At 47.1% G+C, this 23117-nt stretch overlaps 2 protein-coding genes across 2 annotated transcripts; one reads left to right on the top strand and one right to left on the bottom strand.

Annotated features, from left to right (window-relative positions):
• The first annotated feature begins 659 nt into the window (after nucleotides 1–659).
• RNF183 (ring finger protein 183) lies at nucleotides 660–4590 on the top strand. Its single transcript, XM_034404375.2, has 2 exons — nucleotides 660–858; nucleotides 2282–4590. The coding sequence occupies exon 2, from the start codon at nucleotides 2688–2690 to the stop codon at nucleotides 3273–3275; it is 588 nt and encodes a 195-aa protein (XP_034260266.1). The 5' UTR covers nucleotides 660–858; nucleotides 2282–2687; the 3' UTR covers nucleotides 3276–4590.
• A 1617-nt stretch (nucleotides 4591–6207) lies between these two features.
• PRPF4 (pre-mRNA splicing tri-snRNP complex factor PRPF4) lies at nucleotides 6208–23100 on the bottom strand. Its single transcript, XM_060684600.2, has 15 exons — nucleotides 22951–23100; nucleotides 18236–18286; nucleotides 17700–17877; nucleotides 15956–16142; nucleotides 15782–15869; nucleotides 14545–14624; nucleotides 14256–14349; nucleotides 13364–13458; nucleotides 12892–12950; nucleotides 12648–12771; nucleotides 10923–11012; nucleotides 9450–9572; nucleotides 8849–8956; nucleotides 7893–8011; nucleotides 6208–6881 (listed from the first exon to the last, which is right to left on the bottom strand). Exons 1-15 carry the CDS (start codon nucleotides 22972–22974, stop codon nucleotides 6688–6690), a joined length of 1614 nt encoding a protein of 537 aa, XP_060540583.1. The 5' UTR covers nucleotides 22975–23100; the 3' UTR covers nucleotides 6208–6687.
• Nucleotides 23101–23117: the final 17 nt, after the last annotated feature.

Here is a 23117-nt window from a genome sequence, read left to right as displayed (position 1 = left end):
CCTTCCCACAGGTGAAGGACAGCTGCAGAGCAAGATGAGATTTGGGCCCCTAGGTTTCCTTGCTTGGTGAGAGAGAGAGAGCGAGCGCGGGAGGGAGAGAGAGGGAGGGAAGGATGGAGGGAGAGGGATGGAGGGATGGAGGAAGCTGGTTTTCAGGCCTTTCGGGAGAGCAAAAAACAGGCCTTTCGGGCCCACCAGAAGTCGGGAAATGGGCCGTTTCTGGCTTCGGGTGGGGGAGGCTGTTTTAGCCCTCCCCAGGCTCCAAGAAAGCCTCTGGAGTCTGGGGAAAGCGAAAAACGGGCCTACCGTGCCCATCTGTAACCTTTTTGCCGTCACGTGCCAAAAATGTTGGGGGGGTTTGCGCATGCATGCGCGGGGGGGGGGACCACGGGTTGGCATTGAATTATGAGTGTGGGCACACGTGTGTGCGACACCACACCACACACACACACACCGCTTTTGGCATGCGACGGCAAATAGGTTAGCCGTCCCTGCTCTATTCATCTCTGTAGAGGACAATACCAGCGGCTCCAAGCTTTGAGATCAAGGTGTCCATCTCCATAGCAGCCTCCCCGAGAAGCCCTGCTGTCTTCTTCTAGGCTGTTGTCTCCTTGGTTCCTGGTGGTAAACAACAGCTGCCTCCTGTCCTTGCCGTGCTGAAAACCCAAGCCCTTGGGGGGAACCACCCGATAGACAAGGATCTGGTCCTGAAAGGGAGGGGGTGGGGATGCTCTTTTTCCTCTCCTTCACGGATGGAGGCCCTGCCTCTTTCTGTGCAACCTGGAGACCTTTACTCCCCAACATCTATTCTAGCGCGACAAGAGATGCGAGGAGGAGGAGGAGGAGGCCGTTGGCAAGGTGGGCTGAATATTTTCGGGGGAAGGAGTGGGGAGAGCTGGGTTTGTACGCGGTGAGCCAGGAGGGAGAGGTGATTTAGATCCATCGTTGGCAGGCGTTCCAGAGATCCCTTGCAGCTTTTAAATCTCGAGCCAAAGATCTGGCTTTTTAGAAAGGCAGATCTTTCGAATAGATCTTGTTGATTTCATAGAGGGAAGAAAAAAGGGTTTAAGGTAAACTTTTCGCACCTCCCCAAACAGGTAAATTTTGAGAGTCGATGGGCAGGAAGGAGAGAATCCAGGGCTCAAGGAGGGGATCGCAGAAGGAAGCCAGAAACACAGTCGATGCTGGTTTAAATCTAGTAAAGGGGTGGGGGGTTTGTTAGAGAAGGCAGGGGAAAAGAGAGAGAGAGTGAGCTCAGCGTGAATGCCTTCGCTTTGCACGCCAAAAGTTCTGGGTTCGAGGCCTTAAAAAGATTTGGAAATCTGGTAGCCATCAAAGTCAGCTCAAAAAAAAATAAAAAAAATAAAAAATGATTAGACCAAAACAGGCTTGTTTGGAAAGCTGCTTCCAGAGTTCTGCGGTATTTAATAGCGGGAAATTTTGGATCTGCTCAGAGATGCCATTATTTTCGGTAGACATCCCAGACACCGAGAAAGTAATCTTTGAAATTCAACAAGTATATAAATAGAAAATCGGGGTTTGCTCGGATACCACTTTGGAAAATACTGAATTGAAAATGAATATAACAAAGGAGAGAGAATGGAAAGAGGAGTAGAGGGGTAGATGGGAGGGGAGAAGAGAGAAAAGAAAGAGAGGAACAGAAGGAAGGGGAAAGGAGAGGAAGAAAAGGGAGGGGAAATAAGAGTAGGAGAGAAGGTTAGGAAGAAGGGAGGAGTGGGGAAAAGGAAGGGGAAAGAGAGGAGGGGAAGGAGAGGAGGAAGGAAGAAAGTAGAAGAGGATAGAAGAAGGGAGGGAAGGGAAACAGAGAAAGAGAAGAAGGATTGTTGTAAAACAAGGGAGATGGAATGGTAGAAGAGCAACCCCGAGTCTGCTCAAATTTTTTAGGATGAAGAATGAACTAATATGAAAATTTCAGTGCCATTTTGACTTCAGATGGTCATGGACTACCTGCCTAAATTCCTGAGCAAACCGGAGAACCCATGTCTGCTTCATGAGGACTAGAAACTTTAAAAAAAAGAAAAACACAGCGCACCTCTGCCACAAGCTCATTTCCGCCCTCCTCCCTTATCTCTGCGGTCATATCGTAGACTCTCGGTCCCCGGGGATAGCGGCTTGCCGTATTCTGTAACGCATTACGTCCTCAGATAGCATGGTATAAATAGCGGAGTGTAATTCGAGCATTCCCGGGAGATTTTCCACGCACGCCCAAGCCTTGCTTCTTATTCTAACTTCTCTCTTCCGTTTTTTTTTTTTACTCCAGCGATGGACTTCCTGCGCTTTAAGGAAAGGGGGGCTTCCGTCTGCCCAGCAATCCCACCCCCCCACCTCCAGGATGCTACAAAACTGATCCGCCATGCTTCCGTTGGCTCTTTTGAGCCTCGTGGGTAATTTTAATAAACATCAGACAGTCGGAGAGAAAGACCGGCCAAGCTAGGGGAAAGGAGGAGTCAAGCAGGGAATTAGTCTGGAATCTTTACGTGGGCACAAAGAAGGCAAAATCTGATCCCCCTTGGGTGCCGTTGAGCTTTATTTAGTCCAGGTGCAAATCGGCCAGTCCGGGAAGATTCCTGTGAATCGGGCATAGGTAATAAAGTCTCCAATTGAACTCTTCACATGTGGAGCAGGCCGTTCACACTTGACAGAACCGCTTTTCGAGCCAAATAACCATGGCCAAAAACTTAGAACAGGAGCCAAGCTTGGTTTCCGAATGCCCGGTCTGCTGGAACGCTTACAATAACATTTTCCGGACCCCCAAACTCCTACGATGCGGCCATTCCTTTTGCATCGAGTGCCTGGCGCACCTCAGCCTGATCGCCGCCACCCAGAACCAGCTGCCTTGTCCTCTTTGCCGCTGCCTGACATTGCTGCCGGCCAACCAGCAGGTGACCGAACTCCCCACCGACGTCGCCCTCTTGCACAAGTTGGGACTGGAGCCCAACCACATCATCCTCGAAGGACGGCAACTGTGCCTTAAGGAGCAGCGCAAGACCAGGTATTTCCTGCGGCAACCCAGGGTCTACACCTTGGATCTGGGCGTTGACCCTGAACTCGGCACCCAGCCGTACCCCGAAAGCCCCCAGCCAGCGACCGTAGCCAGCACCCCCACCGTTCCTCGCCGCGCCCTTCTCCGAGAATGCGTCCGGAACCCGCATCTTCGGATCTTCACGTACTTGATGGTCATTGTCTTAAGCCTGACTTTGCTACTCGTCTTCTCCGTCTTCTGGACGAAAAACTTTTTCCCAGGTTTGGGATGAAGGAGAAGCAGACCGTGGAAACTTGGATTTTGATTTAATGTGGTGGGGGTGGGTGGGTTCCGCAGGGCTTGGGAACGGAGGAAGCCGGAAAGTATTTTGGAAAGGGAGGATCAAAATCCTTTCCTAAAGAGCCCGGCTTCTGAATTTGGGGATCAAGAAGGTAGGAGATAGGATGGCCCAAGTCCAAGTCATAAAGAGCAAGTTCTTCTTGGCAGAGAGCACACACTACGGAATTTGTGAATGGCATACCATACGACGTCCAATCCAGAGATCTTAAAAGCAGTTTTGCTATTACCTTACCTTACCCTGAGGGACCTTAACTTACCTTGAGCTTGTCGACCGAAAGCTCAGCAGTTCAGCGGTTCGAATCCCTAGTGCCGCATAACGGGGCGAGCTCCCGTTCCTTGTCCCAGCTTCTGCCAACCTAGCAGTTCGAAACCACGTAAAAAAAAATGCAAGTAGAAAAATAGGGACCATCTTTGGTGGGAAGGTAAGAGCGTTCCGTGCGCCTTTGGCGTTGAGTCATGCTGGCCACATGACCACGGAGACGTCTTCGGACAGTGCTGGCTCTTCGGCTTTGAAACGGAGATGAGCACCGCCCCCTAGAGTTGGGAACGACTAGCATATATGTGCGAGGGGAACCTTTACCTTACCCCTATTGGGAAAAAAAACCCACCAGCACCAACAGATTAAGATCAAAGGGAGAAAGGAGCCAACTTGTCTCCAGAAGAGACAAGTCCAAAACACTGGAGGTTTTTAAGAGGAGGTTGGACGGCCATTTGTCTGAAACTGGAATATAGGGTTTCGGATTCTTTATTATTCTGTTACAGCACTTAACCGGAAAATGAAGTACAAATTTGTCCTTGTAGTTAAGATGCGGCATTTGTAAATGCAAAATGTGGACATGTGTAAGTGTGTGGGAGAGAAAGAGACAGAGAGAGAGATACACACAGAGAGAGAGAGAGACACAGAGAGAGACAGAGAGGGAGACAGAGAGAGGGAGAGAGAGAGAGAGAGAGGAAGTGAGACAGAGAGAGAGAGAGAGAGACAAAGAGACAGAGAAAGTGAGAGAGACAGAAACAGAGAGAAAGAGACAGACAGACACACACACAGAGAGAGAGAGAGAGAGAGAGAGAGAGAGAGAGAGAGAGAGAGAGAGAGAAAGAGACAGAGAAAGTGAGAGAGACAGAGACAGAGAGAAAGAGACAGACGGACACAGAGACACAGACACAGAGAGAGAGACAGACACAGAGACAGACAAAGAGAGAGAAATCAGAGAATCAAATCAAGCATATTAAAGAAATGTTTAATTTTTTCCCCCTTCATCTGCTGGGCTGGTTCGTGTCAGTTATTTATTTAATGCTGCTCTTCTCGCTGTCCAAACATTACGAAGTTCACCAGGTCCTGTGTACCTAGCAAATGCATTCATCCCTCATTGTAAAATTGTTTTGACCAAAGTTAGGGGAGGTTGGGGTTTTTTTTTGCAGCCTAGCCAGTTCTGAAAACCTGGCCTGTTTGGTGTCCAATTCAGATGCAGATGTGAGCTAATTTGGCCACTGAGCCGATTCTGCCACTGAATTACAACCGAAGGGGTTGGAATTAAATTTATTGAGGGAGGGAGGGTGGCAGGAAGGAATCCATCTTTGGTGCCCAGAAGGGAGTTTCTCCTAAAGTTTTTTTTTCCTCTGAATCGAGACAGGGAAAAAAAAGAGTCTGCCTGAAAAAGATTTAATTAGGAACGCTAATATTTTTCCCCCCAAACTGCGTAGTCTATGTTCCATTAAGTTCCTGCGTGTGAGCGCATAAAGGAGAGAAAAAAATCAAAAAATCATTTGAAGGGCCTTTGATGCTACCAAATAATACTTTTTTTAAAAAAGGAAGTCAGATCGCCTAGGGCAGAGAGGTAAGCCAAGGTTGCAAAAGAGGCTGAATTCAGACAAAAGGATGTTGGCTTAATCTGTCCTTTGTTATCAGCTAGTATTTTCTATAACAGTAAGTGGAAGGTGCTGGAAGGAAATCTCTATTTTTAAACAAAAGGGGTTAAAATAATACTGGGGTTTTTTTTCCAAGGTATATTTGGTGTTTTCAAGATACATCTGGTACCAGGCATAACCCAACATTGATATCTGTATTTATATTTGTATATTTGGCTCCTGGTTTATATTTTTGGCCATGGCTGCATGTAAACACTTATATACTTGTATATTTGCTAACCAGGCGTAACACAATGTTTGGAGTGGGTGAGGAGAGAGGGAGGAAGAGACAGAGAGAGAGGGAGGGAGAGACAGAGAGAGAATGGGAGAGAGAGGGAGAGGAAGTGAGAAAGAGAGGGAGAGAGAGAGGGAGAGAGAGAGAGGAAGTGAGAGAAAGGGAGAGGGAGGGAGAGGGAGAGAAAGGGAGAGAGAGAAAGAGAGTGAGAGAGAGGGGGAGAGAGAGGGGGGAGAGAGAAAGAGGGAAAGGGAGAGGGAGGGCGTGAGAGAGAGGAGTCTAATTTACCATAAAAACCACACGGGAGAAACTCCACCACTGGTAAAATGCAACAGGAACCAGTTTGGTGAGCCATGTTTCATTTGAGCAATGAAGAGTTTTAGCCACGATTTGGTTGCCAAGCTGTGGGCCATTCAGAGGGTGGGCATGTTACTCCCAGGAGGCCAGACTGAGCTAAGGAAATGCCAGCTGCTGACATGCGTACATAAGCCCTGAAGAAGGGAAGGGAAGGGAAGGGAAGGGAAGGGAAGGGAAGGGAAGGGAAGGAAAGGAAAGGAAAGGAAAGGAAAGGAAAGGAAAGGAAAGGAAAGGAAAGGAAAGGAAAGGATAGAAGGAACTGTCGGTCCTTACTGTCATTAAACAAGTGGCTGTAACACGAGGAGTACCTGTACAAGCTATCAGGCGGTACGTTAAAAACACAAACGGCAGACAAGGGAAACCGGTGGAGGCTTTGAAACAGAAGCAGCCACTTTGCTTTAATACACTTATTTTTTTTTAAAAAAAGTCTCTGCCCAACAGAGAAAAGGACCCCGATCTCCAAACTGAGAGGTCCATCCAAAGACCACCTATTTGATGGGAACCCTCGGATCTCCCGGAAGCGTCTCCGTCCAAGATCAGCCAAAGCTGGGGGTAGCCAACCTTTTATCACCCGGGTTGAAAAGTGTGTGGATTTTTTTTTTTCTCCCCTCACAATGGCAAAAATCCAGAAGCCCACCAGAGAGGGAAGGAGGAATATTTTATAAAAAAAAAAAAAAAAAGATTCTCAAATGAAAAGTTTCCTCGAACGCGGCCGGCACACGAGGAGGAGGAAGAGGACGGACTCCGCAGGGCAGTTGTGATCGGATTTCCCCCCGACATATAACCCAGGTCCGTCCCCCCACCCAAGTGATGTGAGAAGGGGTTAGGGTGGATGGAAATACCCTGCTTATTCCGCCATCCATAGCTTGAAGGTCCGGTCGTAGGAGCAGGTGGCGATCAGTTGCCCGTCCATGGAGATGTCCAAGCCCATCACTTTGCCCTCGTGTCCGGCCAAGGTCTTCAAGGGAGACCAGCAGGGGTGAGTCCACACCTTGGCCGTGTTGTCGTAGGCTCCGGTCAGCAGGAAGTTGCCGTGATTCGCTGGGAGGAGGGAAGCACAAAGACAAACGATCCACGGGGGGCTCCGGGAGTGACGACCGATCTCAAGGAAACACCGAGCAGGGAAAAACAGGAACGGCGAGGGAGAGGAGAGAATGAGGGTGAGGGAGGGAAAACTTAATGGAGGGACGATTGTTATCATCGTCATCATCTAATTTGTATCCCACCTTTATTATTTTTTTTATAAATAAAGGTGGGGGATATATTCGCCACACCTTCTTCCTCTTTGTTTTCCTCACACAACAGAGGTGGGTTGGGGTGAGACAGAAGGACTAGATGAAAAGTCACCCAGCTGGCTTTCCTGGGTAAGATGAGACTAGAACTCCCTGTCTCCTGGTGATTGGCCCAAAGTCAACCAGTCGGCTTTCCTGGCTAAAACGGGACTAGAACTCACTGTCTCTTGGTGATTGGCCCAAAGTCACCCACTTTTCATGGCTAAAGTAGGACGAACTCAGCATCTCCTGGTGATTGGCCCAAAGTCAACCAGTCGGCTTTCATGGCTAAGGCGGGACTAGAACTCACGTCTCCTGGTGATTGGCCCAAAGTCACCCACTTTTCATGGCTAAAGTAGGACGAACTCAGCATCTCCTGGTGATTGGCCCAAAGTCACCCAGCTGGCTTTCATGGCTAAAGTGGGACTAGAACTCACTGTCTCCTTGTTTCTAATCCGAAGTTTTAAGCACGGCACAGAAGGGATCTGCCCCTCTGTTGGGAGGGTTTTTTCTCTCTCTCAACCTGAAGCTTAACCTACACTTCCAAGGGGTTCACTCACCAACTCTTAACCCAGTTTGATGCGAGGCTGCTTCGCTTTTTTTAAGATCAGGCAAAGCTGGCTGGGTGACGCCCCTCAGGGCAAGCTAAGTTGGTTTAAAAGAAGAAGGGAAGCTGCCCCATTGCCCTCAAATTTTAGTCCCATCTGTGAGGCTCTCAGCAATTCCCAAGAGTCCAGGTTTTAGGCTCCTGGGGGGAAAAAAACGTGGTGGAGAGGCTTACGTTCGAATTTCACTCCGGTGATCAGATTCTGATGGGCGGGGATGGTGTAAATGCACCTCCTCTGGCGAAGGTCCCAAACTTTACAGGTGTTGTCTCCACTGCCAGTGGCGATGTGGTACCTACGAATGGAGGGGAAAGGAGGAAGAAGAGGGAAGCTGGGGCTTATACTTAGCAGAGAGGGAGTGGAAATAGCAATAGCAATAGTCCTTAGACTTATATACCGCTTTTCAGTGCTTTTACAGCCCTCTCTAAGCTGTTTACAGAGTTGGCCGATTGCCTCCCAACAATCTGGGTCCTCTCATTTTAGCCACTTCGGAAGGATGGAAGGCTGAGTCAATCTTGAGCCGGTCAGGATCGAACTCCTGGCAGTGGATAGAGTCAGCCTGAAATGCTGCATTGTGCTACCATGGCAGATAGATAGATTAGATAGATTAGATAGATAGATAGATAGATAGATAGATAGATAGATAGAGATGGAATGGAAGGAAGGAAGGAAGGAAGGAAGGAAAGAAAGGACGGACAGAAAAATAGCAATAGCACTTAGACTTATATACTGCTTCACAGTGCTTTACAGCCCTCTCTGGATGGATGGGAGGGAGGGAGGGAGGGAGGGAGGGAGGAAGGAAGGAAGGAAGGAAGGAAGGAAGGAAGGAAGGGAAGAGCAATAGCAACAGCCCTTAGACTTATATACCGCTTCACAGTGCTTTTACAGCTCTCTCTAAGCGGTTTACAGAGACAGCCTATTGCCACCAACAATAATCTGGGTCCTCATTTTACCCACCTCGGAAGGCTGAGTCAACCTTGAGCCTGGTGAGATTCGAACTGCCAAATTGCAGGCAGCCGGCAGTCAGCAGAAGTAGCCTGCAGTACTGCACTCTAACCACTGCGCCCTCTTGGAAAGATGGATGAACCAACGTTAAGGACACATGAGCCATGGCAAAAGGTGTGGCTCTTACCCGTTCGGGGAAAAGCTGACCCCGTAGATCTCTTTGAGATGACCTTCCAAAAACATGATGCAACGTCCAGTGCGTAGGTCCCAGACACGGCCAAAGGCATCCAGACCACTGGGAAAAAAACAAAAAACAAAATATGTCCGATAAATACAGGTAGCCCTCAATTTACAATTTGTCTACTGCCGTTATAAAAGTGGGAAAAGTGACTTATGACCGTTTTTCACACTTACGACCGTCGCAGCACCCCCGATCAAAATTCGGACGCTTGGCAAGGGGCGCTCGTATTTATGACGGTGGTCATGTCCTGAAGACCACGTGGGGTCCCCATTTGCGACCTTCCCAGGAGATTTCCAATAAGCCAAGTCAACGGGGGAGGCCAGATTCGGTCAACGACCGCATGGCTCACTTAACGACTGCAGTGATTTGCGTAACCGCCATGGCAAAGAGCTCGTAAAATTATAGAGGCGACTCACTTAAGAACTTCCTGGCTTTAGCAATGGAAATTCTGGTCTTGATTGAGGCCGTAAGTATGGACGCCTTGTGGGTCGGCCTTAGGAAAGCCTCGCCGCTTGGCGGTGCCTTGGCACAGATGTTGAGGGCTTACCCGGTGCCGGCTAAGGAGCCATCACCATGGAAGGCGATGTCGTAGACGCCTTTGCTGTGCCCTTCCTGGTGGAGAATCTCCTCTTGGGCTTCGAGGTCCCACAAGCGCCAGGAGTGGTCATAGCTACAGCGGGAGAAATAAGGAAAGTTAACCTGGCAGATCTTGTACAGGTCCAGCAAGTATTTTCCCCACGGGGTATAAGTCTCAGTGCTCTATCTATCTATCTATCTATCTATCTATCTATCTATCTATCTATCTATCTATCTCTCTATCTCTATCTCTCTCTCTGTCCGTCTATCTTTCTCTTTTTCTTTCTTTCTCTTTCTTTCTTTCTTTCTATCTATCTTTCATCTGTCTGTCTATCTATCTATCTTTCTTTCTTTCTATCTTTCATCTGTCTGCCTATCTATCATCTAACATTCATCTCTCTCTCTCTCTCTCTCTCTCTCTCTCTCTGTCCGTCAATCTTTCTCTTTTTCTTTCTTTCTTTCTCTTTCTTTCTTTCTATCTATCTTTCATCTGTCTGTCTATCTTTCTTTCTTTCTTTCTATCTTTCATCTGTCTGCCTATCTATCATCTAACATCTATCTATCTATCTATCTATCTATCTATCTATCTATCTATCTATCTATCTATCTACCTACCTACCTACCTACCTACCTAACCTATCAATCCTCTATTATCTGCCTCTCCATCCAGCATTTCTCCCTCCCTCTATCCATCCATCCATTATCCATCTCTCTCTCTCTCTCCATCCTCTATCTATCACCTATCATTTATCTATCATCCATCCATCATCTATCTATGTCTGTCTGTCTGTCTGTCACCTATCATCCACCCACCTACCTATCTAACCTACTATCTATTCTCTATCTATTATAGATAGATATCTATTATCTATCTCTATCCAGTATTTCTCCCTCCCTCTATTCATTCATCCATTATCCGTCTCTCTCCATCCTCTAGTCTCTCTCTCTCTCTATCACCTACCATTTATCTATCATCCATCCATCCATCCATCCATCCATCCATCTGTCATCTATCTATTCTCTCTCTCTCTCTGTTCTTTCTCTCTCTTCCCCACTCTATCTAGATCTGAACCATGGTGGCGCAGTGGTTAGAATACAGTATTGTGGGCAAATTCTGCCCACAGAGCCAGCAGTTCGATCCTGACCGGCTCAAGGTTGACTCAACCTTCCGTCCTTCCGAGGTGGGTAAAATGAGGACCCAGATTGTTGGGGGCAAGAGGCTGACTCTGTAAACTGCTCAGAGAGGGCTGTAAAAGCACTGTGAAGCGGTATATAAGTGCTAAGGGCTCTAGGACTATTTAACCTTCCCTCAACAAGTTGCCCCTCTGGATGCTCTAGGACCACAAACCCCAGAATCCTCAGCTAGCTGGGAAGTGACAATTTCAATCCTCCACCCTCCCCCCCCCAATTTAGCAGAGGGAGGGAGACACAGAGACCTTCTTACCATGTGGTGCCCAAAAATCTGCCAGAGGGATGCCAAGTGACTCGAGCCACTCTCACCGGATGACCTTCTATATCTGCCACTGGTTCATCGCTGAAAGAAACCAAGAATGCCTCATCAAAATTAAAACGACGCCACGAAGATGCAGAAATCAGGGGAGGGGAGGGCAGCAGTGCTCAAAGTTCATCGTAAATGTGGGGAGGAGGAGGAAGAGGAAGAGGAAGAGGAGGAGGAGGAGGAGATTGTGGGGTCCTTGTTGTTCTCTGAGCTTAGTTGATTTCTTGCAGACATTTCATGACCCAGCTGGGTAACATCATCAGTGCTAGAAGGGAGTGAGTTTGTGGAGAAGAGGAAGAGGAGATGGAGGAGGAGATTGTGGGGTCCTTGTGCTCTCTGAGCTTGGTTGTTTTCTTGCAGATGTTTCATGACCCAAATAGATATCAGTATCAGTACTAGAAGGAAGTAGGAAGAGGAGGGGAGGAGAGGAGGAGGAGGAGGAGGACTTGGTGCTCTCCGAGCTTGGATATTTTCTTGCATGACCCAACCGGATGTCGCCTAGCACCGAACACCCAACAACAAATGATTTTTTTGCTGAAAGGGAAGGGCAGTTCTGACTTGTAGCTTGGCAACCATTCCAGCCAGAGCCACTCACGAGCATATTCCGTGTTTGCCTAGTGCTGGCTCAGCAACATCGGAAGGGCTGCAAATTCTGGAATGCAAATTGAGGTCATCAGCAGAATGTGGCAGGAGCCACACTCGATTCCTGCAGTGGGGTGTTTAACCTTCAATGTTCCTGGGATCCAATGTCATGGGTTTATGGGAGTCATATTTTTAAGGAGCCGGACAACTGTAGGAAAACCTGGCATAATTTATGTCTGTTTTTTGTTATTTATATATATGTGTGTCTGTTTTTTGTTATTTATATATATATAAATAAGATGGGACTAGAACTTCCAATCTCCTGGTGATTGGCTCCAAGTCAACTAGCCAGATTTCATGGCTAAGGCGGAACTAGAACTCCCCGTCTCCTGGTGGTCCAAAGTCACCCAACAGGCTTTCATGGCTAAGGCAGGATTTGAACTCACTGTCCCAGCTTTCTAATCTGGCACCTTAACCACTAAACAAAACTGACTCTCATATTTGATTTCACGCAAGGTTCTGGTTTTTCCTTGTTTATTCCATCCTTCCTTTTCACTCATGAGATCGTGCCGGCTGCTAAATTAGGGGCACAAACTTTGAAAAGCAAATTAGTCCTTTTTCTTACCAGCAAAACTGACCTTCCAGGAGTTGTTTGCCATAGAAATCCCATCCCATCCCATCCAATCCATAAGGTAAAGGTTCCCCTCGCACATATGTGCTAGTCGTTCCCGACTCTAGGGGGCGGTGCTCATCTCCGTTTCAAAGCCGAAGAGCCAGCGCTGTCCGAAGACGTCTCTGTGTGTCATGTGGCCGGCACGACTCAACGCCAAAAGCGCACGGAACGCTGTTTCCTTTCCACCAAAGATGGTCCCTATTTTTCTACTTGCATTTTTCTTACGTGCTTTCGAACTGCTAGGTTGGCAGAAGCTGGGAGAAGTCACGGGAGCTCACTCTGTTACGCGGCACCAGGGATTCGAACTGCCAAACTTTTGATTGACAAGCTCAGCGTCTCAGCCACTGAGCCACCACGTCCCTCTATCCCTACTGAGGCTTTATTGGAAACAGCAAATGAGAAAAGTCCGCATGTACCTTTCCAGACTCCAGAGCTTGACTGAGCCGTCGGCAGCGCAAGACGCCAGATTGACGTCTTTCTTGTCCAATGAGATGGTGGCTTTGGGGTGGAAGACGATGGCGCCGACGTTGGTGTTATGCCCTTAGGAGAGGTGAGAAAGCTGTCAGTTCGAATCACGATACTCTGGGATTTGCTTTCCCCGGTTCTCAACCCAGGCTCCATTTGTTGTTGTGGGTTGAAGGGAGGGGAGAGATGCAGTACCTCGCAAAGTGAGGACGAGATTGCAATCTGGCACTGACCATATCTTGCAGAGGCCGCTCCTGAGGGCCGAAAGAAAGGAGACCACAAGGAAAAGATTAGGACTCTTCGCTGCTCTAAATTATTCGCGCTCAAGGTATTCAAAGCTTGCCTCTTTTCACATGGAATTTTTTTTTCGTAGAGGCCTCTAATTTTTTTTTCTTCAGTTATTCATGGCAACTAATAAAGCAATAATCCATTAAACTAAAGAATAACTATAACTAGAGAGCAATACCATCCATACACCAGATGATCTTAAATTAACAGGTCATGTCACCTGCAGATTTAGGCCGATTCTATAAATGTCAAGATTTTTTTTGTTTTAAACTGGGTGCCCCCTTCAGCCGTTCTTTTGCCCTCTCTTCCTTGAGGTGAACCCCCACCTCCAAAAAAAAAAAAAAAAAAAAAAAAAAAAAGACAACAAAATCCTTCTTACCAACAGGCTGTGGCCAAGAATTTGGAGTTGGAACTGAAGTGACAAAAGGAAATAGGACGGTCATCCCCAATTTGGCTGCAGAAGTTATTCAGAGACTGGAAATGAAACCATACCGAGAGGATTAAGCTGCCAATTCTTTCCAAAGAATTATTAATGTATATATTGCTAGTCCGTGTATGATATGTCACATGCTAAATCATAAATGATAATCTTTCAAAAGGATTTAAAAGGAGGGAGACAGAGAAGGGAAGGGAAGAGGAGAGGAGAGAGAAAGGGAAAGGGAGAGAGAAAGGGAGAGGAGAGGAGAGGAGAAAGAAAGGGAAAGGGAGAGGGAGAGGAGGTAAGGTAAGGTAAAAGGAGAGGAGAGAGAAAGGGAAAGGGAGAGGAGAGAGAAAGGGAGAGGAGAGGAGAGGAGAAAGAGAGAGGAGAGGAGAGGGAAAGGGAGAGGAGGGAAGGGAAGGGAAGGGAAGGGAAGGGAAGAGAAGGGAAGGGAAGGGAAGAGAAGAGAAGAGAAGAGAAGAGAAGAGAAGAGAAGAGAAGAGAAGAGAAGTAGGAAGAAGAAAAATTCCTGAACACTTCCCGTTACATCCTCAAAACCATTTATTGAAGGACTTGGAAGGCAGAATTTTTTATTTTTATACAGGTAGTTGTTGATTTATGATCAACAATTGAGCCCAACATTTCTATTGCTAAGCAAGACAATTGTGATGTAAGTTTTGCTCAATAAGGCTAGATGTTTCCCCATCCCCACCGCCAGAAAAAGCCACTGCAACATTTAGCGTGCAAAGCAAATCTAAGTTACACAAAGCTTCCATCTTTTTGGGGGGAGCTTTCAAGCTGCAAATCTCTGACCTGCAGTGTAGTAGAGAGGACACCAACCCCCTCTGCTCACCCTTAAAGATTTGTGAAGCTCTTGTTTCTGGGATGTCCGTGTGGCTTCAGGGACCTCCTTAAACCACCGGGCTTCGTCCAGTCGCTTCACTGCCCTGCACCAAGGACAGAGAGAAATGTGTTAACAATAAAAGAGGATATTTGTAGCTCAGGGTTGAACTGCGGGGTCCTCGCTGCTCTCTCGAGCTGCGTTGTTTTCTTTCAGACGTTTTGTTACCTAGCTAGGTAACATCATCAGCGTTAGGGAGGGAGTGGGGTTTGCTCTCTCTCCCTTTCACTAATAGTCTTACCTGGGAAGGGAGTAGTTTGCGATCCAGAGTCTAGCTGTCTTCAAGGTGCTTGGCCCTTCGTGGTACCAAGTCTGCTGATACTAAGAAAGACGAATTGCGAAAAGAAGTGAAGAAGACACTCAACCGACACTTTTTTTCAGAAGTGATGTGATGCGTAATGTGTTTTCCACAGAGGATTCTCATGTATTTCCACCCTCACTGGGGAATCATGAGACGTTCATTTCCATCAGTTGAGTTAAATTCTAACTCGGTGAATTGCTAATGATTTATGCACAAATCAAAGCTCTTGGAAGCGATTGTTCTTTTATATATGCCTTTGGCATAATGGAAATTCAGCAGAGAGGAGACAAAGAGCACCAAAAGTTATTTAAAACGGTTAGCCCTAAATGTGAATGAGAGCAGCCTATATAACAATAGCAATAGCACTTAGACTTATATACCGCTTCATAGTGCTTTTACAGCCCTCTCTAAGCGATTTACAGAGCCCCCAATAATCCGGGTCCTCATTTTACTGACCTCGGAAGGATGGAAGGCTGAGTCCACCTTGAGCCGGGGAGGATCGAACTGCTGGCAGTGGGCAAAATTATTCTGCAATACTGCATTCTAACCACTGCGCCACCATGGCAGATAGGATAGATAGATAGATAGATAGATAGATAGATAGATAGATAGATAGATAGATAGATATAAATCATAGAGAGAGATGATGATAGATTGATGAGAGAGAGAGAGGATGGACGGATGGATGATAGATACAGACAGATATAAATCAAAGATGAGAGAGAGATGATGATGATAGAGAGGTGATGGATGGATGGATCATAGATAGATAGATAGATAGATAGATAGATAGATAGATAGATATAAATCATAGAGAGAGATGATGATAGATTGATGAGAGAGAGAGAGAGGATGGACGGATGGATGATAGATACAGACAGACAGATATAAATCATAGATGAGAGAGAGATGATGATAGAGAGAGAGGTGATGGATGGATCATAGATAGATAGATAGATAGATAGATAGATAGATAGATAGATAGATAGATAGTCAGCCTCTTGGCCCCAACAATCTGGGTCCTCCTTTTACCCACCTCGGAAGGACGGAAGGCTGAGTCCACCTTGAGCCTGGTGAGATTTGAACTGCTGAACTGCAGCTAGCAGTCAGCTGAAGTAGCCTGCAGTACTGCACTCTAACCACTACGCCACCTCGGCTCTTCTCTTCTCAAACTCACCTCTTCTTTGGACTTCTTAGATTTTTCGTCGTCTTTCTTGGTTTTCTTCAAGGCGTCGGGGCCAACGACCGAGAGAATGTTGCGTAGCCTGGCAAGAAGGAAATGTTGACGTGAAAACGCTTTTTAAATTTACCAAAGGAGGGTCAGTTCAATTTAAATACCCTGATTTCTCACCTCTCCCTCCTTTCGGCTGGGCCTTCTCCAAACAGAGTTATGGGTTCTCCGAGCGCTCGTAAGCAGGCCTTGACTTCGGAGTCATCCGTGGAAACGTTGATTTGCCTCGCCCGTTTCCGGCGCTCAAATTCGGCCAGGACTTCTGCTTGACGTTCACTGATGTGGTCATCCAGGTCAAAAACTTCCCCTAGCCCCAGAAGAGAAATTCAGTATTATGTCAGGCATCCTGTGTTGTGGCCTCTCGGCTGCCAGCAGAGCTAGTCAGATAAGGAGGAGGGGGAGCCTGGGCCAGCTTTGGAGCTTGTGGAAGGCTCTGATAAGAAACAGCATCAGAGACAGATGTAGAGCCGGGACCTTCTGTCTGCCCACCCAAGTGGAGAGGCAGCTGTCTTCGGGGCCTGAGCTGAGTTAGGGGGAGGAACAGATGGGGCCCATCCCAGACGCACGTATGCGTAAAGAGGAGAGGAGAGCAACGGAAAGCAATAAGCCGGCTCTCGGGGAAAAGAAGTCGAGGATGCTAGCCAGCCCCTCCCTGGCTGGGAAATAAATAGAAGGGGTTTGGGAGGGGCCTGTTTGTCGCAGACAACCGTACATCAATCAAGTCAAATTCCTTAGCTGGAACCAGGTTTGTTGGGAATAACTGCTCTGTATTTGAGGTGCCAATTGAGTCTCCCTGCTGGGAAATAATAGGCAGTGAATTTGCCTCAGCCGGTATGAACAGGGACTGTTTCTGCTTGATTCTTGAAAGGACTTTGTATCTTGAGTTCTCATGTGAACAGAGACCGTCCGTGCCCTGCTCCAGAAGGGGAAAAGGCTCTGTGACTAATTATTTTTGGTTCTGTCTATGCAACCCGAATAAAGCCTGTTCCTGCCCTCTTTTTTTTAAAAAAAGAGGTTTGTTTTACTCGTTAATTGGTTTCTCATTGCTTGCAAAGGCTGGGTGCAGAACATCCTGCCATCAGAGGCTAGAAAGGAAGGTGGGTGGGATAAACGGGCAATAAAGCTATGTGTGAACTGGGATGGGAAATAGGGAGGGGGAAATGACAGGTGAGGAAGACCAGAGAAACTGTATACCATAATTTTTGGACTATAAGACTCACCTAAATTTAGAAGAGGAAAACAACAATAAAAAAAAAAGATTTTGGCCTCCCTTTTTTCGGCCTGTTTTCAGGGCTTTGTTTGGCCCATTTTCAAGGCTTTTTTTCAGTCCATTTTCAAGGCTTTTTTTCAGCCCATTTTCAAGGCTTTTTTTCAGCCCCTTTTCAAGGCTTTTTTTCAGCCCATTTTTGGGACTTTTTTGGCCCCTTTTCAAGGCTTTTTTCAGCCCATTTTCAAGGCTTTTTTCAATCCATTTTCGAGGCTTTTTGCAGCCCATTTTTGGGACTTTTTTTTTGGCCCCGAAAAGAGGCCAAAAAAAAGCCTCAAATGGGCCCAAAAAGCCTAAAAAATGGGCCGAAAAAAGCCCCGAAAACAAGCTGAAAAAAGCCTCAAAAGGGCCAAAAAAAAGCCTAGAAAAGGGGCTGAAAAAAAGCCGTGCGGAGGCCAAAAAATGGCTGGCGGGTGGGCAGGGCTTCGGCAATATTCGGTCTATAAGACATACAGACATTTTCACCCCCTTTTGGGAGACAAAAAAGTGTGTCTTATAGTCCGAAAAATACGGTACTCCACTGTATGTTTCCTATAATAAACCCAAAGGAGGGGAAAAAAACCCCACCCCACTGGTCACTGGTGGGCATCGTCTTACCGGTGGAGATATTGATGTTGCCAGCCTCAATGGCTGCTTTGACAGCTTCTTTGCCCATCATCCCCGACTCCCCCTTCAGGATCCGTTCGCGTTCTTTCTCCTCCAGGCTCCCGTAGAAAATGGGGGCCTTCTTAGCAGGAGGGGCATCTCCATCATCGGACGCCTTCGTTTTTGTCCCCTGCGAAGAAAAACCAAGGTGTGACGATCCAGGGTTGTCGCCACAGGGCAAATCCTCAGCTCAAAGGGGATGATGGGAGTTGTAGTCCAACATCCCAGCATATTGATGGCAGACTCCCCCCTTCTCCCCCGTTGCTCTCTGCTCTCTACCCATCCATCTTTTAAATTATCACATTGACATGATTCTCGTTGTGGTTGTGTATGTCTTTTTTTAAAACCACTCGGATTTGACCAGATATGGGCCACACTGAACCGAATTCACACTGGCCATGGTAGATGCAGTCACCCTCTATATACCGTCACAAAATACCACCCCCAAATTGTGATGCGGGCCCCAAAATACAAACTAGCCAACCTACAGTGTCAAGAGTGCGAAAACGGAGCCTCTCGCGGGGATTTTGCTGATTTCCCTGCCGTGACAAATGAAGCAAAAAATTACATCCGTAATCTAGACCTACGTCAATAATATTTTAGATTTTTGTATTTCATGTTTTGTACTTTCACCTCCTGTGTCTTTCCAGGTAGTCCTCGACTTACAACAGCTCATTTAGTGACCGTTTGAAGTTACAACGGCGCTGGGAAAAAAATGACTTGTGACCGTTTTTTATACTTACGACCACTGCGGTCACAAATTCAGGTGCTTGACAACGGACTCACATTTATGGCGGTTGCAGAGTCGCGGGCTCAGGTGATCCGCTTTTGGGAGCTTCTGACAAGCAAAAGTCAATGGGGAAGCCAGATTCACTTAACAACCGTGTTACTAATGTAACAAGGGTGGTGATTTGTTTAAAAATCTGTGGCAAGGAAGGTCGCAAAATGAGGCAAAATTCACAACTGTCTCACTTGGGCTCAATTGTGGTCGTACGTTGAGGACTACCTGTATTGAAACAGGGTCGGACCGGGTCATAGGACAAATAAGCCTCATGCCCCCGTTCCCGTTGACTTCATTCTTGTATTATTCTGCTGCTGTTTTCATTTTTCTTTCTTTTTGTTACTGTCAGCTGCCTGGAGTAGCCCCAGGGCGAGACAGGCAGCGAACAGTTTAATAGAACAACAAATAATAATTAATAAATTAATAATAATGGTAATAATAATAATGGTAATAATAATAGTAGTAATAAAATAGGTTTCCAAGCATTCCATCAGCCGAGGTCACAGGGGAGGGGCGGGGGGGTAGCGGTTATCATTAAAGAAGGTCTGAGACCGAGGGAGGCCACTGTTCCTCAGACGGCCGGCTGTGAATCCCTTTTTGTGAAATGGGGTCATGGGGTTCAGATGGGTTTGCTGATCACGTACCTGGCTCCCTGCCACGTGGCAACAGCCCTGCCCGAGCTACTCAACGTCATCGCCGCGGTGGCGGTTGATACCCCTAAGCTTATGGTTATGGGGGATTTCAACCTGCCGTCCGTGGGTGAGACGTCAGAGATGGCTCGGGAGTTCATGGCTTCCATGACAGCTATGGACCTGACCCAGTTAATTCATGGCCCTACCCACACAGGGGGAAACACGCTGGATCTGGTTTTTGTCTCTGGACAGTGGTTGAGGGATCTTGATATAGGGGATATAGTTACTGAACCCTTGTCATGGTCAGATCACTCTCTCCTTCGTCTCGACTTTCAAACCGCTGCACCCCGCCGCAGGGAGGCGGAGCCGGTCAGATGGTTCCGCCCCAGGCGCCTGATGGAACCTGACAGATTCCAGACGGAGCTTGGGCCATTTCCTGAGGTTCTGGCACACGCCTCGACTGGAGACCTGGTGGCCGCCTGGGATAGGGCGGCTGCTGGTGCTCTGGATCAGGTCGTGCCTTTGCGGCCTCTGACCCGGCGCCGATCTCAATTGGCTCCTTGGTTTACCGAGGAGCTGAGGGAGTTGAAGCGCCGGAAAAGACACCTAGAGAGTAGTTGGAGGGCCAGTCTTCTTGAATCTGACCGGACACTAGTAAGATCCCACATTAGGAATTACTTAGTGGCGATAAAAGCAGCGAAATGTAGTTATTTTGCTGCTCTTATTGCGTCATCAGATAATCGCCCGGCCGCCCTCTTTAGGGTGACCCGCTCCCTGCTCCACCAGGAAGCGCGGGAGGACCCCTTGGAGGGTAGAGCCGAGGATTTTGTTCAGTATCTGTATGACAAAATCACTCAGATTCGGGAAGATTTGGACTCCGACTGGGTAGTCTCAGGGGGAGAGACAGGGGCAGGTCTTGAGAATGTTATCTGGGATGAGTTTGATCCTGTGACCCCTGAGGACGTGGACAGGATTCTGGGTAGACTGAACGCGACCACTTGTTTATTGGACCCGTGTCCTTCCTGGTTAGTACTGGCTTCCCGGGAAGTGACACGAGGCTGGCTCCAGGGGATTATAAACGCTTCGCTGAGTGAGGGTGACTTTCCCGCCGCCTTGAAAGAGGCGGTGGTGAGGCCTCTCCTCAAGAAGCCTTCCCTGGACCCGGCAATGTTGGTAAATTATCGTCCGGTCTCCAATCTTCGCTTTGTTGCGAAGGTTGTTGAGAGTGTGGTCGCGCAACAGCTCCCCCAGCACCTGGATGAAACGACGTATCTGGATCCGTTCCAGTCGGGCTTCAGGCCCGGGTACAGCACGGAAACGGCATTGGTCGCGTTGGTTGATGATCTCTGGAGGGCTCGGGACAGGGGGTGCTCCTCTGTCCTGGTCCTGTTAGATCTCTCAGCGGCTTTTGATACCATCGACCATGGTATCATGCTGCACCGGTTGGAAGAGTTGGGGGTGGGAGGCACTGTGTTGCGGTGGTTCTCCTCCTTTCTCTCTGACCGGTCGCAGTCTGTGTTGACAGGGGGACAGAGGTCGACCCCGAGGCCCCTCATATGTGGGGTGCCGCAAGGGTCGGTCCTCTCGCCTCTCCTGTTCAACATTTATGTGAAGCCGCTGGGCGAGATCATCCGTGGTTTCGGGGTGGAGTACCATCAGTACGCTGACGACACCCAGCTGTACATCTCCACCCCGGATCACCCCAACGATGCCCTTGAAGTGATGTCCCGGTGCCTGGAGGCCGTACGGATCTGGATGGGGAGGAACAGGCTCAGGCTCAACCCATCCAAGACTGAGTGGCTGTGGTTTCCGACGTCCCGATATAGTCAGTTGACGCCATCACTGACTATTGGGGGCGAATCATTGGCCCCCACGGAGAGGGCTCGCAACTTGGGCGTCCTCCTGGACTCACGGCTGTCTTTAGAAGAGCACTTGACGGCCGTGACCGGGAGGATTTTTCATCAGGTTCGCCTGATTCGCCAGTTGCGTCCCTTTCTGGATCGGGACTCTTTACGCACGGTCACTCATGCCCTTGTCACCTCCCGCCTGGACTATTGCAACGCTCTCTACATGGGGCTCCCCTTGAGGAGCACCCGGAGGCTCCAACTGGCGCAGAGTGCGGCCGCGCGGGTGGTAATGGGAGCGACATGGCGTTCCCATGTAACACCTCTCCTGCGCGAGCTGCACTGGCTCCCGGTGGTCTTCCGGGTGCGCTTCAAGGTTTTGGTTACCACCTTTAAAGCGCTCCATGGCTTAGGACCCGGGTACTTGCGGGACCGCCTACTACCACCAATAGCCTCCCACCGGCCGGTACGCTCCCATAGAGAGGGGCTCCTCCGGGTGCCGTCAGCCAAACAATGCCGACTGGCGGCCCCCAGGGGGAGAGCCTTCTCTGTGGGGGCACCTACTATCTGGAACGAGCTCCCCCCAGAGATACGGAGGATCCCGGATCTGCGCACCTTCCGCCGCGCCTTAAAGACCTTACTATTTCACCAGGCCGGCCTGGCCTAATTTTCCCCCTCTTTTATAAAAGATTTTTAAAATTTTAAATATTTTTTAGTATTTATATATTCAATTTTAAATTGGTTTTAAAAGTTTGGGGTTTTAAATTTGTCGGGGCCAAAATTATTTAATTTGATTTTATTCTATTTTTTAAATTTTGTATTGTATGTGTTTTTATTGTTTGGCTGTGCACCGCCCTGAGTCCTTCGGGAGTAGGGCGGTATAGAAATCTAATAAATAAATAAATAAAATAAATAAGTAATAGTAGTAATAAAATAGTAATAAAATAATAGTAGTAGCAGCAGCAGCAATAATAAAAATAAAATAATAATGTAATAGTGGTAATAATAGTAATAGTAATAATAACAATTAATAATAATGGTAATAATAGTAGTAATAAAATAATAATAATAGTAATAAAATAATAGTAGTAGCAGTAGTAGTAATAATAAAATATTATTTTATTATTTTAGTAGTAGTAATAGTGGCAATTATAGTAATAGTAATAATAGTAACAACAATTAATAATGGTAATAATAGTAGTGATAAAATAATAGTAATAATAGTAATAAAATAATAATAGTAGCAGCAGCAGTAATAATAAAAATAAAATAGTAGAAACAGTGGTAATAATAGTAATAGTAATAATAGAAACAATTAATAATTAATTAATAATAATGGTAATAATAGTAGTGATAAAATAATAGTGGTAATAAAATAATAGTGGTAATAAAATAATAGTAGTAGCAGCCGTAGTAATGAAAATAAAATAGTAGTAATAGTGGTAATAATAGTAATAGTAATAATAGTAACAATTAATAATTAATTAATAATAATGGTAATAATAGTGATAAAATAATAGTAGTAATAAAATAGTAATAAAATAATAGTAGCAGTAGTAATAAAAATAAAATAGTAGTAATAGTGGTAATAATAGTAATATTAATATTAATATTAATAATAATAATAATAATAATAATAATAATAATAATAATAAAAAAAAAAATAAATTCTTAGCAGCCTCCTGCTTATAATGATGAATGGCTGAAGGTAAAAGAGGAGGGGAGGCCGTTGGAAAGACCCCTTTTTATCCAGCCTGGGCATGAATGGGGAGCCTGGCTGTGGACAATGGGCATTGTAGTCCAAAGTTTGAAAAGTAACGGTTGGAAAGGAGAGGGGAGTAATTTATTTCATGTCATTATTTCATCCTTGTCAGGAAGCGCAGCCCCCTTCCCCAGCTAAACAGACCGAGACCACCCACTCACCCGCGTCCCCCGCTTTGACCCACCGTGGAGCCCCTCGGCAAAGCCATAGCCGCCCCTTTACAGCCGGTCCGTCAGGATAAATGAGCTCCCAAGAAGCACTTCCGGGGCAACGACCTCCCTTCCGCTTGCTCTTCTCTCTCTCTCTCTCTCTCTCTCTCTCTCTCTCCCCATCCGGCGGGAGCGCCTGAGC

This window comes from Pantherophis guttatus, chromosome 16 (genome assembly GCF_059756535.1).
Source record: "Pantherophis guttatus breed Tessera chromosome 16, ASM5975653v1, whole genome shotgun sequence".
NCBI lineage: Eukaryota > Metazoa > Chordata > Lepidosauria > Squamata > Colubridae > Pantherophis > Pantherophis guttatus.
This window is presented reverse-complemented; position numbering and strand designations above follow the sequence as displayed.